The sequence below is a fragment of the Beta vulgaris genome, chromosome 3, assembly GCF_026745355.1.
Source record: "Beta vulgaris subsp. vulgaris cultivar EL10 chromosome 3, EL10.2, whole genome shotgun sequence".
NCBI lineage: Eukaryota > Viridiplantae > Streptophyta > Magnoliopsida > Caryophyllales > Amaranthaceae > Beta > Beta vulgaris.
The window spans coordinates 44,492,521-44,512,079 of NC_079204.1; the positions used below are offsets into that span (position 1 = coordinate 44,492,521).

Genomic DNA, 19,559 nt, shown 5'->3' on the forward strand with positions numbered 1-19,559 from the left:
TTTATCTTAAACAAAACATAAAGTTCCACATTGAAATGGGGATAGTGAGTTTGTTTTTCTTTAACAAACCATGAAGTCCCACATTGAAATCTTAGCAATGCTAAGAGGGAAATCAAGTTATAAAAGCATATGATGGGTGAGTGAACAAGCTCACCTACTTCGAGCCAAGCCGAGCTCATTAGTCGAGCCTAAGCGAGCTCGCGAGCCGAGCCTAAGCGAGCTCGCGAGGCGAGCCTAAACGAGCTCGCGAGCCGAGCCTAAACGAGCTCGCGAGCCGAGCCTAAACGAGCTCGCGAGCCGAGCTCGAGCCCTAAATTTCCATCACGAGCCGAGCTCGAGCTCGGCTCTCCCAAGCTCGGCGAGCTCACGAGCCGAGCCGAGCCTGGGAAATTATAAACGAGCTCGAGCCGAGCCCAGTGCTATTCGGGCTCGGCTCGCTCGATAAGCACCCCTACCTGAGCTGTTCTAGGCTAAACATATGTTGGAGAGTATGAAAAATACTCTCCTGAGGAGTTTCAAGAGTTTCTCTCCCTTTGTCAGTTGGCAGCCGAGTTTGTCTTACGGCCGGCAGCGGAGTTGAGAATCCTGGTGGAGTTTTCTCAAGGGGAACATTGTTTTCATCAGTCTCCGGCATCCCAAGGTGCTGATTAGGATCCATGAGGGTTGTTTTGTTTGCAAGAAATGGCTTAGACTACAAGGTATTGTTCGTCCCTCCTTCTAGCGCCAATTGTTCCGGTATGGGACAAGTTTTAGGGTACGAACCGGTATGTCTACAGTCAATTAAGCCGGTTTCAATTCCTGCAAGAGAGAACACGTAAACTAGCCTCGGGGATTGATCCGAGGAACGCCCCTCCAATGCCTAAGTCAGTATTGGGTAAAACCGGTAGCTCTCAAGTGGAGTATGATGGTGTAAGTCAACGTACCTCATGACTCAGATCAGAGGAGTATTTATAAGGAGCCCGTAGAAGCCCGTATCCAAGTAGGATTCTGTTGTTATTGGAATATTCCTGAGGATATCCCTTTGAGATACTCTCTTATCTTATATTGAACTTCTATCTTTTAGGCCCGTAGACAATGGTAGATGGAAGTTGGATCAGTCCCAGACCTTTGATAATAGGCCCGGAGAGGGATGCCGGCTAGGCATCCTGGCGAGACCGGTATAACAAAGTCAACGGTTCTGTAGTAAGCGTGTGTAACCACATCAATACGTATTGGTCTAGTTACACCAATATGGAACTTAGTCAGCCCCCATACACATATAGTTAACAAATTAAAAACAAAAAGAAAGTGAAAAAGAAAATTTAACAAAATAACAACGTTAAATATCTCGAAAAATGAATGAATATAGGATACCATTTTTTTTTAATAAGTACCTTTCTAAAAGCTAGAAAATAGAGTATTATGTAGTAAACGCATTATCTTATTAGTTGATATTACTATGGATTCTCTAACACGTGTTATTCTCCTATTTCACATAATTAATGTTCCTTATATATTTCTCTGTTCACCTTCTCTTTTTTCTAGTATATATCTGGATTACTTATGCAATCCCTCTTACGTGGACCCAGTTCATATTAAAAATACTGTGGCCCAGGCCCGGCCATGTGCCCCAACTACAAACTAGTCACTCCCACTTTTCAAAATTCGCGATTTTCCCTCTCTTCAATAAGATTCTCTCGCTCTAAAATTTTAACAAAAACAGTTGTTCTGAACAAACATACACTATATCATATCAGAACATACTATATCATGTCAAAGTACAATATCATGTCAACACTATAATGATCGATTAAGATAATTTTGTTTACTACACAAATAAACTATACTATATCATTTCAAAATACACTATAATGTCAATAACACTTTATCATGCAACACTATCATGCCAAAAAAACTCAGCAAAAGACTATCATGTCAAAACACATTATATCATTTCAAAATACACTATATCACGTCAATATATATACACTATATCATGCAAAACACTTGTGCCAAAAATCTCAGCAAAACACTATCATGTCAAAATGCACTATATCATTTTAAAATACAATATATTATTTTTAAATACACTATATTATTTCAAAAATACATTATTAGGATAGAGAAGTTATCAGAAGATAGAAAGAGTGGAAGACTGAACGCGGCAAAAACTGAATGTTGTAATCATTACAACTCACGTGAGATGGGTTGGGTGCGAACTAAGTTAGTGTGCACCGGGTACATATATTAGTTTTTTTATTTAGTATGATACTCACTTATCTAATTGTAAATTATTTGAACCATCAGATTTCTCATAGTCATAGTTAGTATTAGGGGTGAAAGTTCGGTGTAAGGTTTGGATTAGGGCCTAATCCAATCCGATCTGAATAAAATTTGGATTTTAAATTTCTAATCCGAATCAAAACCAATTAGAGTTTGAATCTGATCCAATCCAATCCGAATTCTCATACTCTAGATTGGATCCAATCCGAAAATCCAATTTTTTAAAACTTAGTTTTTCGATGAAATAAATTAAGCACGACAGCAGCCTTGTAGATTTAGAAAATGAGGAATAAGTGATATTAGGGTTTTAGGGGAAGTTAGAGGTAATCATGGATCGGGCTAGACCGCGCCTAAAAAAATTCCCATTGATCGGGACGGGCCAAAATTGTGTCCAAAGCTCGCTATTTCGACACAAAATGAGCAGGCTTTTTGGGCCAAAATTTGGCCGGACTAAAAAGTCATTTTTGGCTTACCTAAAGCCTGACCTAAAGCAAAAAAAAAAAAATTGGGTTAGGCCCAACCGCGGGCCAAAAAATTCTGCCCAAAAATCGGGTCAGGCTGAGTTGATCGTATCTAGGGGAAGGTTTGGAGTGTTACGCCTAATAGGGTATGTATGGACTAGGCTTTTTTTATAAAAAAAAAATACAGTTAAACCCAATCCTGATAAATGATACAAGGCATATTACTATTTGGTTATATTAGATTTTTGGATCCAATTATCCTCAATCCAATCCGATCGATCAATGTTTCAAAAAAAATCAATCCGAATCCAACCCGAACACAGTTCAAATCCAATCCGAATTACTAATTCGAATTGGATTGAATTGGATTGAATTTTGGATTTTATCGAAATAACTTTCACTCCTAATTATTATAAACATATACAAACCTTCCTTACCTTGTTTCAATATATAGTTTAGTAGAATAAGACAATAAATCTTTGGATTTTTTAACTAGAATAATACAAACTTTTGTCCGTTCTCTCGCAATAATACAAACTTTTGATTATTTGTAAATAATACAAACTTTTACTTATAATTCCTCCAGTAGGGCAATACCGGTTGTTAACTTATTGTAGGAGGTAAATAAGCTGACGTGGCACTCACTAGGACACATGTCTTTATTTGATTGGCTGATTTGATAATTATATTTAAATTTTGAAAAAAAACACAATTTTCCTTTTTTTCTTCTTTCTTTTCCTGCTACCCCCTCCATTCTCTTTCTCACTCCCCCACTCTACCCCCACCCATGGCCTGAGCCTCCATGACTGACCCGTTTCTCTCTCTTCCTCCTCCCCCACCCGAAAACCACTTCAGCCACACCGAAACCACTCCGCACCCTCCCCCACCAGAAACCACCCGCCCAGCCCCTCCCCCACCAGAAACCACCCGCCCAGCCCCTCCCCCACCACAAAACCACCTTCAGCTTATGATTTTCGCGAATCAACTCGCATTCGCTCAGCGCGAAGAAAAGGACGCCCAACATGGCCATTGACCTCGAAAGCTCGCTTAGCAATGTATTCCGACGCCTTGAGGTATGATGGTGATGCGTGTTTCTTTCTCCTCAGTGACTCGATCTCGCTCTCGTGGTCGGCGATTTTCGCCTCCGATTGCGATTTTTATCTTGCCAAAGTCTCGACCTCAGATTGAGGTCGTCGATGTCAGTAATGGATAATGAGGATTGCTCTTTTGTGGTGGTTTCATGGTTATGTGGTAGGGGAAACCCAATATTTTGTGGTTTCAGGTGGTTGGGGGAGAAAATTAGGAGGAGACAGAAAGAGGAGTGAGGGGTACTGTTGGTGAGAAAGTAGCCGGTGGGGGTACTGGTGGTCGCTGATGGTCGTGCGGTGGGGGGGGGTGGATCGCTGGTGGTCGTGCGGTGGGGGGGTGGATCGCTGGTGGTCGTTTGTTGGGTGAGGGGCTCTGGGGTGGTTCAGGTAAGGGGTGGGGGGAGGAAGGAGAAAGAATAAAGTTGATTTTTTTTTTTTTACCTGTTATTCAAGTTGCAAGTCATCTTGCCCTATTAGAGTAATTTTTGGCAAAAGTTTGTATTATATAAAAATAATCAAAAGTTTGTATTATTGCGAGAGAATGGGCGAAAGTTTGTATTATTCTAGTTAAAAAACCTAAATCTTTCTAGAAAATAAGGTGAAAATAAGGTGATCGAGAAGAATATAGAACTTAGTTTCTGAATAGTATGATAGAATATCCTAATCAATTCTATGATAGCATAATAATACTAACCTGTGAAAAAATGATTGTGCTAAAACTGCGTGAATGAAATCATTGAACATTCCCAGAAAGTTTAATTTGCGCAATGAAATCATTGAAGATTATTAAAGTTTAATAAATCACTACTTCATTAAGGTCAAACAAATTATATTACCGAAACAAAAATTAACCAAAAACATACATCTACTGCCTACTATACTAATCTTTGATTAAAAAAAAGAACTTATACTATTATTATTCAAGAACTAGCAATTGCAAAATTAAAATAACAACAAGATCATCTATCTAAAGTGTAGTAGAGATTCCAGGTAGAATATTCTTCTTAATCAACCACCTTGCCATGAGTTGATATGCATGTTGAGTCATATGAACTCCATCCCAACTCACACTCTTATCCGGATATTCACATACTGGAACTCCTTTATATCCACACATACTTGTCATGTTAAAGTTGTATTGATTATTACCAATTCCACAACATGCCTTTTGCACTTCACTCTTGTTGAACCCAAGTAAAGCTGCATTTGTAAGGAGTCCCCTCAATGCATTGTAATAATCAGCATAAACTATTGCGACGTTCGGGTACTGCATTTGAAGCTCCTTAATAGCTCGTTCCAAGTGATTGTTTTGAAACATGGCGAATTCGTTCAAATCTTTAAGACAATGAAGCTCATCATACATCTTGGTGTCGTTGGATTGGAAGGCACTTAGATAAATAGGCAAACAACCAATTGGGAAGTTACCAGGAATAACAAATTTAGTAGCACCTAAACTGATCAATTCTTTCACAGTGGTTGTTATAGCTTGAATGACTTCATCTACCATTTGTTGTACGTCTTGTAATGACTTTTGCTGGAAGAAGGCGTAGTTGAAGTCGTTACCACCTGTTTCGATGATGAAAAGGGCGTTCGCGAGTTTGGGTTGGTACTCAAAAGGATGTGAACAAATTGAATGAAGGAAAGACCTAAACCAGCCGAGTTGAACAGATAATGAACTGTTTGTGACAGGAGATAATATGTTTTTAGCAGCTAATGTTGAAGTTGTCAGAGCGGTTGATCCGGCTACGGCAAAGTTAACTCCATGATTGAAGTTGCCTCCTTTATTAAGATATGCGTCTAGGAGTGGCAAATTGAAGTTTTCAGCTGCATCAATTGGAAAAAAAAGATGATAATGTTAGTATATGTGGATATATAATCAACAAGATTTAAGATTACACTGTCAACTATACTAAATACTTATACTATTACTACCAGACATTTACTCGCAAGATAATATTCTGACATTTATTTTTAGCTAACAAGAAATATTTTCTGCAAACGTGCAATGTGTTCGAAGTTTGGAAAATTACATTATATGAAGATTCATATACATTAGTATGCAAGATTAATAATAGTCTTCGATTATTGATGTCAAACCTATAAAATTAAAATAGGTGATCACGTACCAATATAATCAATCATAAGAAGACCATTGGAGCATCGACCAGTTGGTTTATGGAAATAGGTTTCTCCATAAGGAAGTCTCGCAAAAGCTGTATGAGAGCCTACTGGATTTTCACGTATCAAATTTCCGGTATCAGAAATCGAGTCCCCGAATTGATAGATTGCTTCAATGATAGTGGGAGTTTGCAGAGGAATTGCATTAAGACGACGAGGAATTGAAGAACATAGAGCAAGGATAAGAAAGACAACGAATGCTTTCATGCTAGCCATTTTCTTTTGTGATCGATAACGTATGACTAAATTTATGGTACTAGAGTTGGGAGGGGGAGGTTGTATTTATAGTTTTTGAGGGTAGAGAAATCAAAATCCTAGTCTAACTCGACGAAAGGCCTTGTTGGTCTGGTTTAATTGCCTTAATCCGAGCTCTCCTAGGAAATTACTTAAGATACCGATTTGGTTTAAGTTTTACTTTACTTGCAATGCAAGAATTCGAAAAATATAGCGAAATTTAGGTATGTTAGGATTCTATATAGGAATGTATTGTAACAACCTATTTGGTTAATGTACTTCATACTAGTTTTTATATGCACGCGATGCGTGCGAAAATACGTAAAAAAATTAATTTTTTTTAGGAGATGTAGAAAATTAATTAAATGTTAATTATATCTAATAAATTAGGGATATTTGAATTGTTGATGGTTTTTTTTTGTAATGTCTTTTTTTATTTTTAAATTAATTAGGTAGTTTCCTTTTTTATTTTTAAATTTTTATTTTTTGTAATTAAAGTAAATAGTTAGAATAAAGATGTAATGAGGGTAAAATGGGATTTCTAATATTTTGGTGTCCTACCACTCCTCCCATATAGAATAGAGATTATTGATAAAAATTATTGATAAAAGTTATTGAAAATGAAAACACCCCTAATTAATTATATATTCTATACCACGGGGAGGGAGAAAACAATTGGGTCGGGTTTTTGTTTCATTAAACCGACAAAAGGGGGTGCAAGACTGACTTTAATTTTCTAATCGGGTAAGTACAAATCAACAAATTGCTCATTAAAAGCGATATATAAAATAATATATTAATAAATTCATATAATTAATATAGCAAATATATTACAAGAACGACAAATAAAACTAATAATCCACAACTCAAAAATAAAATAAGAATTTCCGAAACATAATTAACTTAATTAATATATTTAGCGTTCAATTAACAATCGTCTATACAATAATTAATAATATCAACCCGTAACAATCGTCTATACAATTAACTTAATTAATATAATTAATAATATCAACCCGTAACAATCGTCTATACAATAAGATCTGTCAATGTAAGTGGGTGAATTTAACATATTTTTTTTTAACCTTACATTATGAAACTTTTACTAAAAAAACTAATAGATTATTATTGGAATTTTAATATCTAGAATACACTATTGTTTATTTATGGAACTTGTGAGTGTGTCGCTATGAAATATTATATGACACTAAATACATGGCTTAAGAGACAACTAACTACATTTGATGCTAAAAAAAATGACTTTAGAAACAACTAAATTCATGTGACGTTAAATACATGGCTTTAGAAAAAACAAACTACAGTTGATGCTGAAAAAATGGCTTTAGAGACAACTGAATTCATGTGACGCCAAATACATGGCTCTAGAGACAAATAACTACAGTTGATGCTGAAAAGAAATGGCTTTAGAGATAACTAAAGTCATGTGACGCTAAATACACGGTTTTAGAGACAACTAACTATAGTTGATGCTAAAAAAAATTGTTTTAGAGACAACTATATTCATGTGATGCTAAAAATATGGATTTAGAGACAACCAATATTCATGTGATGCTAAAAACATGATTTTAGAGGCAATCAACATTCATCTGATGCTGAAATGTATCTTTAGAGGCACCAGAATATACTTGACACTTAAAACAATATAATTAGAGGCAACCATGTTTATGTGATGGTAAAAGGGGGTTTTAGAGGCAAGTCGGCCAAATGATGTGCCTCTATAGCCAAATTTTTTTGTAGTGTATTCTTCTAGAATTATCACCATAGAGAATTTGCCGACCTATTCTTGAATCTCAGAAGAAACTTTTAAAAATCAGGTTCAACGGGTGAGGTTCAGGTCAACCCGTTTATAAACAGGCGGGGTTCGGATTGGAATTTCTGCCCTATTTAGGTAAACGGTCGGGTTTGGGGGTGTTGGGTGCTGACCGGTTTATAAGAATAGGTCCACCTGAATTTGACTTGATCCGACCTGATTTTCAATCCTACCTTCATGCCATTTACTTGAGGGTCTAATTATTTTATTTTTTTGAGAAAGATCAACCTAAATTTAAGTAGCTACAAGTTCACGAGGTTTCGGATCCTCATTGTTCCAAGCATATCTTGTCCCTAATTGTTCCTTATCCTCAATACTTAATAAGGATGGCAGTTGATCGGATTCAGACCGAAATATGCAAAATTCGACTCCGACCCTACAAGAAGTCGGATTTATATCCGACTCCGACTCTCTATTAAAGCATAAACCACTAGTACAGAATAGGCGATTTGCGTCGGATGTGAGGCGCCTATTTGCATCGGACATGGGTCCGACGCCACAGCCCTCGACGCGAATCGCCTATCAATGGTCTGCGTCGAATGCAGATCTGACGCACATTTTCACCTATTTGCGTCGCACCTCGTATACGGTGCGACACAGATGGCTATCCCAGCCCAATTCAGAGTAATGCAGAGGGTAATGTGCGTCGCACATTGCCTAGGGTGCGACGCACATTAGTGATTTGCGTCGCACCTCGGGCTATGTGCGACGCAAATTACTATTTTAATAAAAAAAATTTTATTTTTGGAACTAGGTTATACTGCAAAGACAATTCTCAAACAGTAGAAGATTGAGAGAAAAATTACCAACTGAAATCGAAGTAGAATAGAACACAACAAAATATACAAACAAAATTCAATAATTTTATAATTTACAACTCCAACACAAAACATTAAACCACCAAGATTCTATAATTTACAACTCGAACACAAAATAATATAAAAAATTAGAGATCTAAAAAAGAACGTAACTTCAATTTCCTTCCATTTCCGACGAAGAAAACTTCCAGAGAAACCAAAAAACAGATCTGCAAATGAAAGTAAGAAAAAAAAAGTCAATAAAAAATCAGATCTAAAAAGTAAAAAAAACAGAAGAAAATATTTTCAGATGTGTAAAACTCGAAGACAATGAAAAAATGAAAAAAATTAGATCTAAACAATGTAAAAATGAAAAAACGATGGAAAAGATTGTAGATCTGAAAACATGAAAAAATCAAAAAACGAAATTGTAGATCTAAACAATGAAAAAACGAAAAATCCAAATTATAGATTGAAAAATTGAAAAAAAAATGAACCTGTAAAAGTGAGAGAGAAAGAGTTCGTCGATTGTACGCCGGAGAAAGAAAGAGTTCGTCGATTGAGTTCGTCGTTGTTCAGAGTTCGTCGTTGTTCAGAAGTCGCCGGAGAGAGAGAGTTTGAGGGTGAGGAGAGATAGTTTGAGGATGAGGAGAGAGACGATGTTCTAGTGTGAGGAGAGAGACGTCGTTCTATTGTGAGGAGAGAGATGCGATAGGAAGAGGGAGTTTTAGGGTTTGAGAGAATGAGGCCCCATTCTAGTGTGAGGAGAGGTACGCGAGAGGAAGAGGGAGTTTTAGGGTTTGAGAGAATGAGGCCCTGAACTAGTGCGAGGAGTGTTTAAGAGTCGCGCAAGGGGTTGGGGTTTTGGGCTGATCTGCGTCGGATGGGCCAAGGGGTCCGACGCAGATTACTTTATGCAACGCACTTCAATAAAGTGCGACGCATATTACTTTGTTATGTGCGTCGCACTATGGGCTTCATGCGATGCAACATATATGATTTGCATCGCACGTTAGTTACATACGACGCACATCGTTCGTCTTGTGCGTCGATTCATTGTTGCATGCGACGCAAATGGTATTTTTGCGTCGTTTCCGTGTTTGTGCGACGCAAATCGGGTGACGCAAATTAACCTTTTTCTACTAGTAAACGACAAATAACATCCCAATAATTAAAATAGGGAAGATATATAAGTGACATATTTGTACTAAAAACAATTATAAATATGCAGTCAGATATGGAATTAGTAAATTAGTGATAGTACTAAATTATATATATAACGTGTTAGTCTTGGACGAACACTTAAGCAACTACAAGAGGGGGGGTGAATTGTAGTTGGAGAGATTTTCAAACTTTTTGCGGAAATAAAAGAATGAATAAGTAAGAAGGAACTAATTGCACGAATAAAGGAAGAACTAGGAACATGGGATTTTTACAAGGAAAAGTTCCTAGGCCCAATAGGAAGAAAAACCTTGACCACTAGGGATTTTGAATCAATTCTCTTTAATCACTTTTACGCCAAAGGACTCTCTTTTGTACAACCTAAACTCGGACCAACTCTGTTGCTCTAGGAACTTGTTCCCAGTCAGCCTGTTCCCCCTGAACAGTTGGCTTCTCCCTTGACTTCACTCGAAGTCTTTTCTCTTTCTCTCTTCTCTTTTTCTCTCAAGAATGATTATAGATTTTGATTCTCTCAACCCAATCTATAATAGATCAATGTCTAAGAAGAAGAAAAACCGAGCAAACTTTCACTAAGAATATTACAGAAAAATTCTGAAAGTTATTCTAAGAGATCCGTTACAAACATCTATTTGTAGAGACCTATTTACTCGAATTCTTCTCCATGATCTTCTCCATGTTCTTCTCCATGAACACACGTACTCTTAGCCACTTCTCCATTTTGTCCGTTGTAATCTTTCCGTTGACAGTTGAGTTAGTTGGGCTTCCACGATCTTCTCCATGATCTCAGCCACTTCTCCATGATCACACGCCTCACATATAGCTAGGTTGTTGTGGTTCCTAAATTCTAGGAACTACCTCAACGTTCACTTTGTTGGCGCGATAGTTTAGGTTAATGTTTGGCGGCTCCTTATTTCTAGGAAAACACCAATGCTGCGCATACATCTCACTAAACAAAATATTATGGAATCTTCATCTATTTCATTTGTTATAACCATAATATAAATCGGAATACACAAATAAATAATAAATAATTTTAAACTTGATTAAACAATTAATCGAACCTTCATAAAGTATTTTCCATTTAATTTGTGAACCCTAAAGACATTTAACCGTATTAAAACTAGACAAATAAAACAAATAAAACTAAAACAAACTAGAGAACTAAAACTAAGACATAAACAAGTTACTTCTAACAAGGAAACTAAAAACCGAATTAAACTAATAAAATATAAACAATAATTATATGTCATTATCAAAATAGTGAAATAACATAACGCCTCAATTTTAAAACCACGTTTGCATATATACGATCATGTGTATTTGCTATATAGTCATAGACGTTAAATGTACGTCCAATGGTTTTGCTTCCTATTTCACATATGGAAGACCAAGGTTTAAATCTTGGTGGAAGCAAAAATTTCAATATTGTCGGAGTTGGGGAGAAGGGGGTTGGGGCTTGTTGTGTGTTGGACCTTTGGGTGAGCGAGTGACCTTGTACGAAAACAGCCCAAAAGAAATTACCACGAGTTCACAAAAAAGGCCAAAAAAAAATGTATGAATACGATAGAAACTTTGAGAACTATGTAACTTGATTCGTATTGAGGAGTCTCAAACTCTCAATTGACAACCCTCAATTGAGCACTACCTCAATTGAGCACTACGCCACTACCTTGAGAATAAATTAGTGCCCGTCCCAAAAAATATATAACACCTCAATTTTAAAACCACACATGACACATGCATATATACAATCTTGTGTACTTGCTATATAGTCATAGATGTCCAATGTACGAGTACGAATGAAACTTTGAGAATTATTAAAACTTGATTCATATTCAGGAGGCTCAATTGACAATCCTCATTTGAGCACTATTTTGACTAGAGGTGTCAAAAACTGGGTCGATTTATGGGTGAATCCGCATGCTACCTAGACCCAAATTATTTCGAGCCGAGAGTGGTCGGTTGGAAAGCCGACCCATTCCGACCCAGCGTTCACCTATGCCCAGTTTAACCCGTGGAATTAGTAACCCAACCTGAATTGGACTCACCCAGTTTGACCCGTGCCCAGTTGCACCCGTGAACAACGACACAGGCCAAACCTATTTTCGTCCCAAAATAACCTGCACCCAACTTTACCTGCCAATGACCCAGTTAAACCCACCTAGTTATCACCCAACCCAGTTACCACCCAACTCAGTTGTGACCCAATCCAGTTAGCAGCCAAATCAGTTGTGACCCAACCCAACTATCACCAACCCAGTTGTGACCCAACCCAGTTATGACCCAATCCAATTTTGACCCAACACCATTCTGACCCAATACAACCCGGCAATGAGTAGTTGAGTACTTTTTTTTTTGGTCAATTTAGATAAATTTTGAACATAAAATATTTCATCACTTTTTTTTGTCAAAGTAATCGACAAATATTAAGATCTCTATCATTTTTAACCACCTTATTTAAATTTTAAATCCCCAATGTTCAAACCCCACACGGTTGTTTTTTGTTAAGTTGTCCATTGTACGGTATTTTAAAGGTAAACTAAGTGGTATTATTAAGGTTTGCTGTTTTGGTATATATGACATAAAAAGTTAAAAGAATTTGCCAAAAAAAAATAAATTTTAACATATATTAAAAAAATATCTAATATGTAATAACTTAAAGGGAAATTTCCAATGGTAGGCTCCTATTTTTTAAAATTCTCAATGGTAGATTCAACTTATTTTTTTTCCCATTGCTAGGCTTCAACTATTATTTATTTACTAAATGTGACATTACTGATAATTTTCCGTTAACAATCGGATTTTAACGTTAATGAGGCGTTAACCTCCCTAAGTTAACTATGTTAAACCTAAATTAGCCTCTTTTCTTTCTTTTTTACTGTTGCCACACTCTCGTTTCATTCACCCTCCTCTTCAAAACTCTTCATCTTCCCTATTGAAATACTCATCATTCAATCGCAACAGGGTTTCTTTTTGGAATTCAATTGCAATAGAAATTTCTTTTTCTCAATTAAACGCAAGGAAGTAAGGTATAACTACACCGAACTGAATTCCCTTAATTTTATTATAATCAATAGCTAAATACTGTACTACTCCTAGGTGTAGTAAAATTAGGAGGAATATTATTAAAAGCTTGCTTTTTTTCCTTAAGTAACAAGTCCAAACATTGATTGTTCATGCGTATATACTACTAGATTAACAAGTCCAAACATTTCATTAATTCATTCTTTTTATGATCTAGACAGCTTAACATGAAATTAAAGTTTAACATAAGTATTAGAATTAAACATGAAATTAAACTTTAAGCCTCATTAATGCTACATTTGGTTAAATTAGAAAAGTTGAGGCCTAGCAATGGGAAAAAAAAGAAGTTAAATCTACCATTGAGAATTCTTAAAAATAGGAGTCTACCATTGGGAATTTCCCTAACTTAAATACTTAATAAGTATTGGAAATGTACTCTTTTTTATTCTATCCAAATCTCCACACTCCACTTGCTTACTTAGAGTCTAGACAACATAAATAAAATAAAAAGGGGACAAAAATAGATAAATAAAATCAGAATTGAAGTATTAGACAAACAAAGATAAAATAAAAACAAAATTGGACAAAGGAAATCCCAACAAATTTCATTTCATTCCACTTTTCAAGTTTTCAACATTCATTACAAAGCTAAATATATTATACACCCTAGTCCAGCATTTAGCAAAAAAAAAAAAAAGGGGTTGCTAAACGCAGCCTCACTTTACTAACGCAGCCTTAAAAAACCCCAAAAAACCCTTATTATCATATTCTTTCTAAAAACCCTTTCTCTCTCTAAAAAATATTCTCTCCTTCCCTCTAACTGTTAGATATAAAAAACTTCGTTGAAGATCTAAAAATTTTAATTTGATATTCAATGGATCATATATAATTTTGACCCAATCGAGTTTCAATCTGATGTAAGTTGTGAAATTTTTTTCGTAATTATGATTCAAGTTGTGAATTTTTTCTCGCAAATTATGATTCAAGTTGTGAATTTTTTTTCGCAAATTCGTAATGCATGATTAGTCTGTTTCGTGTAGACTATACGAAAAGGAAGAAGGAAGGAGAGAGAGAGGGGGGAGTGAAGAGAGGAGCAGTTAGAGAGAGAAATGGGTTTGAAAGCTAAGAGTATTTTAGATATTTTGTAAGGTTGTATTAGTAAAGTGGAGTTGTATTTAGCAACCATGAAAAAAAAAAGCATTCTTTACCAACACCAAATGCAACAAATTTTGGAGAATGTGGACACAACGAGAAGCAATTCTTTTCGCCCTATAAAGGATATAAGTCCAAATTTATCCGCCTGCAAAGAAGAGCATATGCAGCAGCAATCAACTTGTGTTCATTCAACGAGAAGGATATAAGTCCAAATGTACGAGTACGACTGAAACTTTGAGAATTATTAAAACTTGATTCATTGAGGAGGCTCAATTGGCAATCCTCATTTGAGCACTATTTTGACGGACTGTTTGGTATTCGTTAATAAATTGTGGTAATGAGAATGAATTTTAAGTATAAATTTATCAGGGAATCACCCTTAAAATTTCCATGATGAGCCTTTTTTTTTCTCCATGGGCAAGCAATCTCACTCGTAAACTTGTGTTTTTGTCTCCAAGATGAAGCAATTTTCATTACCACTCATTAACACCTACAAGGTGGTATTGGGATGGGAATGAAATTTCAAGAAGGAAAGTGGACAACTTTAGGATAAATTAGCATTACCATAGGAATGGACAATGATATTCTTCACACATTTACACACAAATTCATTCTCATTACCACCATTTATAACCAACTACCAAACGAGCCGAGAGATTACTTCCCTAATTGTTGCATATATTTCCTTATTTTATAATAAAAGTAAGTCGTGCATATTTCCTTGTTTTATAATAAAAGGAAAAGGACTAGTGCATAAAACCTCACCTAATGGATGAATCTATTAAAAATCACTAAAGTAAAAATAATATAAAGGCTATGTTTAGTTCACCTTATTTTTATTTATTTCATATCATATCAGATAAATTCAAATCAGATCAGATAAGTTTAAATTATCCTTATATTTAAAAACTTATTATTATGATGATTATTATGATTCTTAGAATTACTAATGCTAATATTATTATTATTATTATTATTATTATTATTATTATTATTATTATTATTATTATTATTATTATTATTATTATTATTATTATAATTATTGTTATTATTGTAATTACTATTATTGTTCTTGTTATTATTATTATTTCTAATATTATTATAGTAATTTATACGATTATTATTAATATTATTATATACTAGTACATTTGCTCAAAAGGATTACTATTACTATTATTGTCGTTGTTGTACTTATTAATTATTAATATTAATATTATTAATGTGTTGCTATTATTATGATTGTCACTGATATCACTATTTGAAACTATTTTTGTTCAATATGAAAAATGTTATTTTGCATTTATACATATTCTTTTTTATATTTTTTTTGATTAACAATTTTTATCTGCGATATTCTTTTTGATGTTGTACAATGTAATGAACATGACAATAATATATGATGTTTATTTTTTTAACAGTTTTGACAGAATAATATAAAGTATATGTTACTAGTTTATATAAAACATGACTAGCATGGATAACCTAATGGTGTTGATATCACATTCAAAAAAAATTCCTATAAGTTAAGTGATTTAAACTTATATTTAAAAACAAAGTTTATAAAGAACATGACAATGATATAAAAAGAATAATTAAAAATTTTGTTTAAGATCATATGATTCTATATATGTATAGGTTTATTATAATAAAAAAGGACAATTTATTGATATATCAAAGAACATAATCTGGTTTTTAAATAGATTTTGATGTCTTTCAATATATATTTTCTTATTTTTATTATTGTTATATGTTCTTTTCATTACTACCTAAATTCTTATTATATACGGACCTTAGATATGAACAATATATTTTATTTCTTTACCATGAACAATATATGTTTTTGCCTAAAATATGTAGGAAAAATTGTTTTAATTAAGTCAACCTTTGCGTGGTCTTCCAATTTCAAGTCTAACTTTTGATTATTCCTAGTCAAGTCAACTTTGTAGCACCATTAACTTTAGTTAGGATAAATGACCGGTAACCTGATAAATTGGTAAATAAAAAAGTTTATCAATTAACTCACGCATTAACCCACCCAAAAACTGAAAACTCACCCATTAACCCACCCAAAACTGAAAACCACCCATTAACCCACAACAACACCATCCCCACCCCACCCACAATAACAACAACCCAACCACCCCATCCCTTTCCCCCTTCGAATCCCGCGCCACCCCCTCCCCTGCAGGGGATGGGAGGGGTGGGGGATGGTCTAAGGAAGAGGGAAGAGAAAAGGAGGAGGAGATTAGTGAGAAAATAAAACAAAAAAAAAAATAGTAAACCAATCATTTGGCGACACGTGGCATATGTAACCTGCTAAATAGGTTACAAACAGGTTAAAACTCAATATAAGAAAATAGCCCTACAAGCCTAAGTTGACTAGGAATAATCAAAAGTTAGACTTGAAATTGGAAGACCACGCAAAGGTTGACTTATTTAAAACAATTTTTCCAAATATGTATTATTTTTATTTTTAATTATACATTCATATAGTAATGTCTTATTATCAAAAAAAAAAATCTAATAAGATTTATTATTATTAATAATAAAAATTGTACATAGTAATAAAAGATAGTGATAGTAATACTAGTAATGAAATACACAGTAATAATAATATTAGTATTAATACGTTTTATGAAAGATAAGTTCATATCAGACTAGATTAGATCAAATCATAAAAAATAAGTTCAAATCAAATAAGTTTAGATCAATAAAGATAAGGTGAAATAAACAAAGCTAAAATCATAGATTCAAAAAAAAAAAAACATTACATCACGCCAAAAAAAAAAAAATACATAACCAAGATCATAGATTCAAGAGTCCAATTTTAAGAGACGGTCTCACGTTAAGACGTTAGTGTTAACGTGAGACCATCTTGTCATGCTAATATACCCGGGCGCATCAAACCAGCAGCGAAATTAGTTAAGAGGTTGGACATATTAGTTATGATAATCTTAAATTGCTTCTGAATGAATTAATTAAGCTGTGAAATATATTGGTTAAGCGTTAAATTATATTAGTTATATCGTAGAAACCAGATTATAACACATTTTACTAATAAATAAAAACCATAATTATTAACCTTACAAATATAGTTATTTGTCTGGAACCATAACTATAACTAATAATATGAAAAGCATAACGAATAACGTGTAAACAATTACTAATAACTAAAAGCCATAACTATTAGAAAAAATTGTCATGAATAAGTTAACCTTTAGGCCGTCCGCTAAAAATAAGCTAATCTTTTGATTATTCCTGAATAAGTCTAACTTTAACACCAATCAATTTTAAACAAGTTAAATGACTTGTGACCGGTTACATTGGTAAAATAATCTGTTTTTCTTTTTGTATTTTTAAATTCATTTTCTTTTCTCTCTCCTCCCTTCCCTTCCATTGCTAACATTCTACCACCTCTCCCTCTTCCCCTCCAAAATTATACCCAACCACCAAACCCCACCCGAAATCACCTTAGGACCACCAAACCACACCCGAGATGACCTCACCACCACCAAACCCCATCCAAAACCAAACTCAAAAACTCCAACCCAAGTCCACCCACATCCCGCCCACAAGCAACCCAAGACTCATCCGAAAACCGCCAAAATTCAGCAACCCAAACCCACCCAAAACCAAAAGAGAGAGAAATGTGAAGGAGTACTGGCAGTGCTGGCGGGAGTAGAACAGGAAAGTGGCAACGACAGAGTGGGAGGGGCAGTGGTGGTCCTCCTCTAATGCCCCCACCGCAACCACTGCAATTCACCACAACAAACTCGAAATTTATCTGATAAGCCAACCCCCAAACGCGACCCAAATCCAAGCCCATGTTTTCTGGACCCACTAAAATCCTTTTCTCCTTATCACTTGACCCAACAACCATGGAGGGAGTTTACCCAGTAATACCAAAACATCACCACCTGCTCTTCTCCTGCTCTCTTTATTTTCTTATTTGTTTTGTTTTGTGTTCCATATAATTTTGTGATTTTGGGATTTTGTTTGGTTAATTGATTTTAGAGTTGATTGAAAGTGGAGAAGAGAATATAGTGATATATCTTTTGAGGAGGTTTTGGCAGTTGGTGGTGCTGTGGTGATGTTTTGGTGTTGGTAGTTGTGTAAGCGGAAAGGGGATGGAGTGCGTGGCAGAGGAAGGGATGATGATGTGATGATTGAGGAGGGTGGTGCATGGTATGATGGTGATGATGTGGAGGGAGGAGGTAGAGGACGAGATGTGATGGTGAATTACTGATGATGATGATGATGCGATGAAAACCACTCAAAATGATGGTGCAATTTTTGTAATTTTTTGTTTTTGCATTTTTTTTCAAAAAAATTGTGTAGAGAACCAATAATTATAGGACATGTGTCCCATTTTACCTGTTCTTTAAGTTATAACCGGTTATGACTTGTTTAAAACAAATTGGTATTAAAATTAGACTTATTTAGGAATAATCGAAAAATTGACTTATTTTTAGCGGACCGACTAAAGGTTGACTTAATTATGACAATTTTTCCTAACTATTAACCTTACAAATATAACAATTTATCCAGAATCATAACTATAACTAATAACATGAATGCTATGACTAATAACCTAGAAACAATTATTAATAATTAAAAACCATAACTATTAACCTTATAAATATAACTATTTACCCAGTTGCTTAACTATTTACATGTAAACGAGAACTAATCATCAGAAAACCATAAATACTGGCCTGGAAAAAATTTAACTTTCTACCTAAAAGTCGTACTCGCTCTATCGCATAATACTCATGACAATTATCAAGGCACATAGTATTAGATGATAAATTGTTGTTTGGTTATCAATTGTTAGTTTATTAAAAAGTAGATGCGATAGGAGTTAGTAATAGTAAAAGTAGTATTATTTTATTTTAAGGAGAGAGAATAAAAGTCATGGCTAGAGTTGGTAGGTAATAAGAGTGGTATTATTTTATTTGGATGAGAGAGAGTGTTGGTCAATAGTTAAAAGGTAGAATTATTAAAATAATTGTGGGTGGTATCCCAAAATAGAAATGTTAACAATATTCTGGGACAGATAAAAAAGAAAAGTGTAAAGAGTATTCTGAGACGGAGGGAGTAACTTATAATAAGAGATTCATTAGAATTTAGAGTCATTGTACTAGTGGAAAAAACGGAAGGGTTGCGGTTAAAACATCCCTAAGGGCTGCGTTTTTGGCCAGCAGCCTTTCTATAGCAGCTCTCACTAAAAGTGAAGGGCTGCGTTTTTGAACCACAGCCCTTCACAATGAAGGGCTGTGGTTGAGGCCCAAGAACGAAGATGTTCTTTGTACAAAGGGCTGCGGTTTTGGCACAAAATCGCAGCCCT

The 19,559-nt window shown here is 34.8% G+C and overlaps 1 protein-coding gene across 1 annotated transcript; it reads right to left on the reverse strand.

Annotated features, from left to right (window-relative positions):
* Positions 1–4,687: 4,687 nt before the first annotated feature.
* Positions 4,688–6,205, reverse strand: LOC104888912 (acetylajmalan esterase-like). Its single transcript, XM_010674026.3, has 2 exons — positions 5,938–6,205; positions 4,688–5,635 (listed from the first exon to the last, which is right to left on the reverse strand). The coding sequence occupies exons 1-2, from the start codon at positions 6,203–6,205 to the stop codon at positions 4,779–4,781; spliced, it is 1,125 nt and encodes a 374-aa protein (XP_010672328.2). The 3' UTR covers positions 4,688–4,778.
* Positions 6,206–19,559: the final 13,354 nt, after the last annotated feature.

What these genes read in the sequence shown, in the direction of transcription:
- LOC104888912 (XM_010674026.3), bottom strand. Translation starts at nt 6,205, where the DNA reads ATGGCTAGCATGAAAGCATTCGTTGTCTTTCTTATCCTTGCTCTATGT. An exon ending in TCTTATGATTGATTATATTG is followed by an intron (nt 5,636 to 5,937) that starts GTACGTGATCAC and finishes CAATTGATGCAG; the next exon opens with CTGAAAACTTCAATTTGCCA.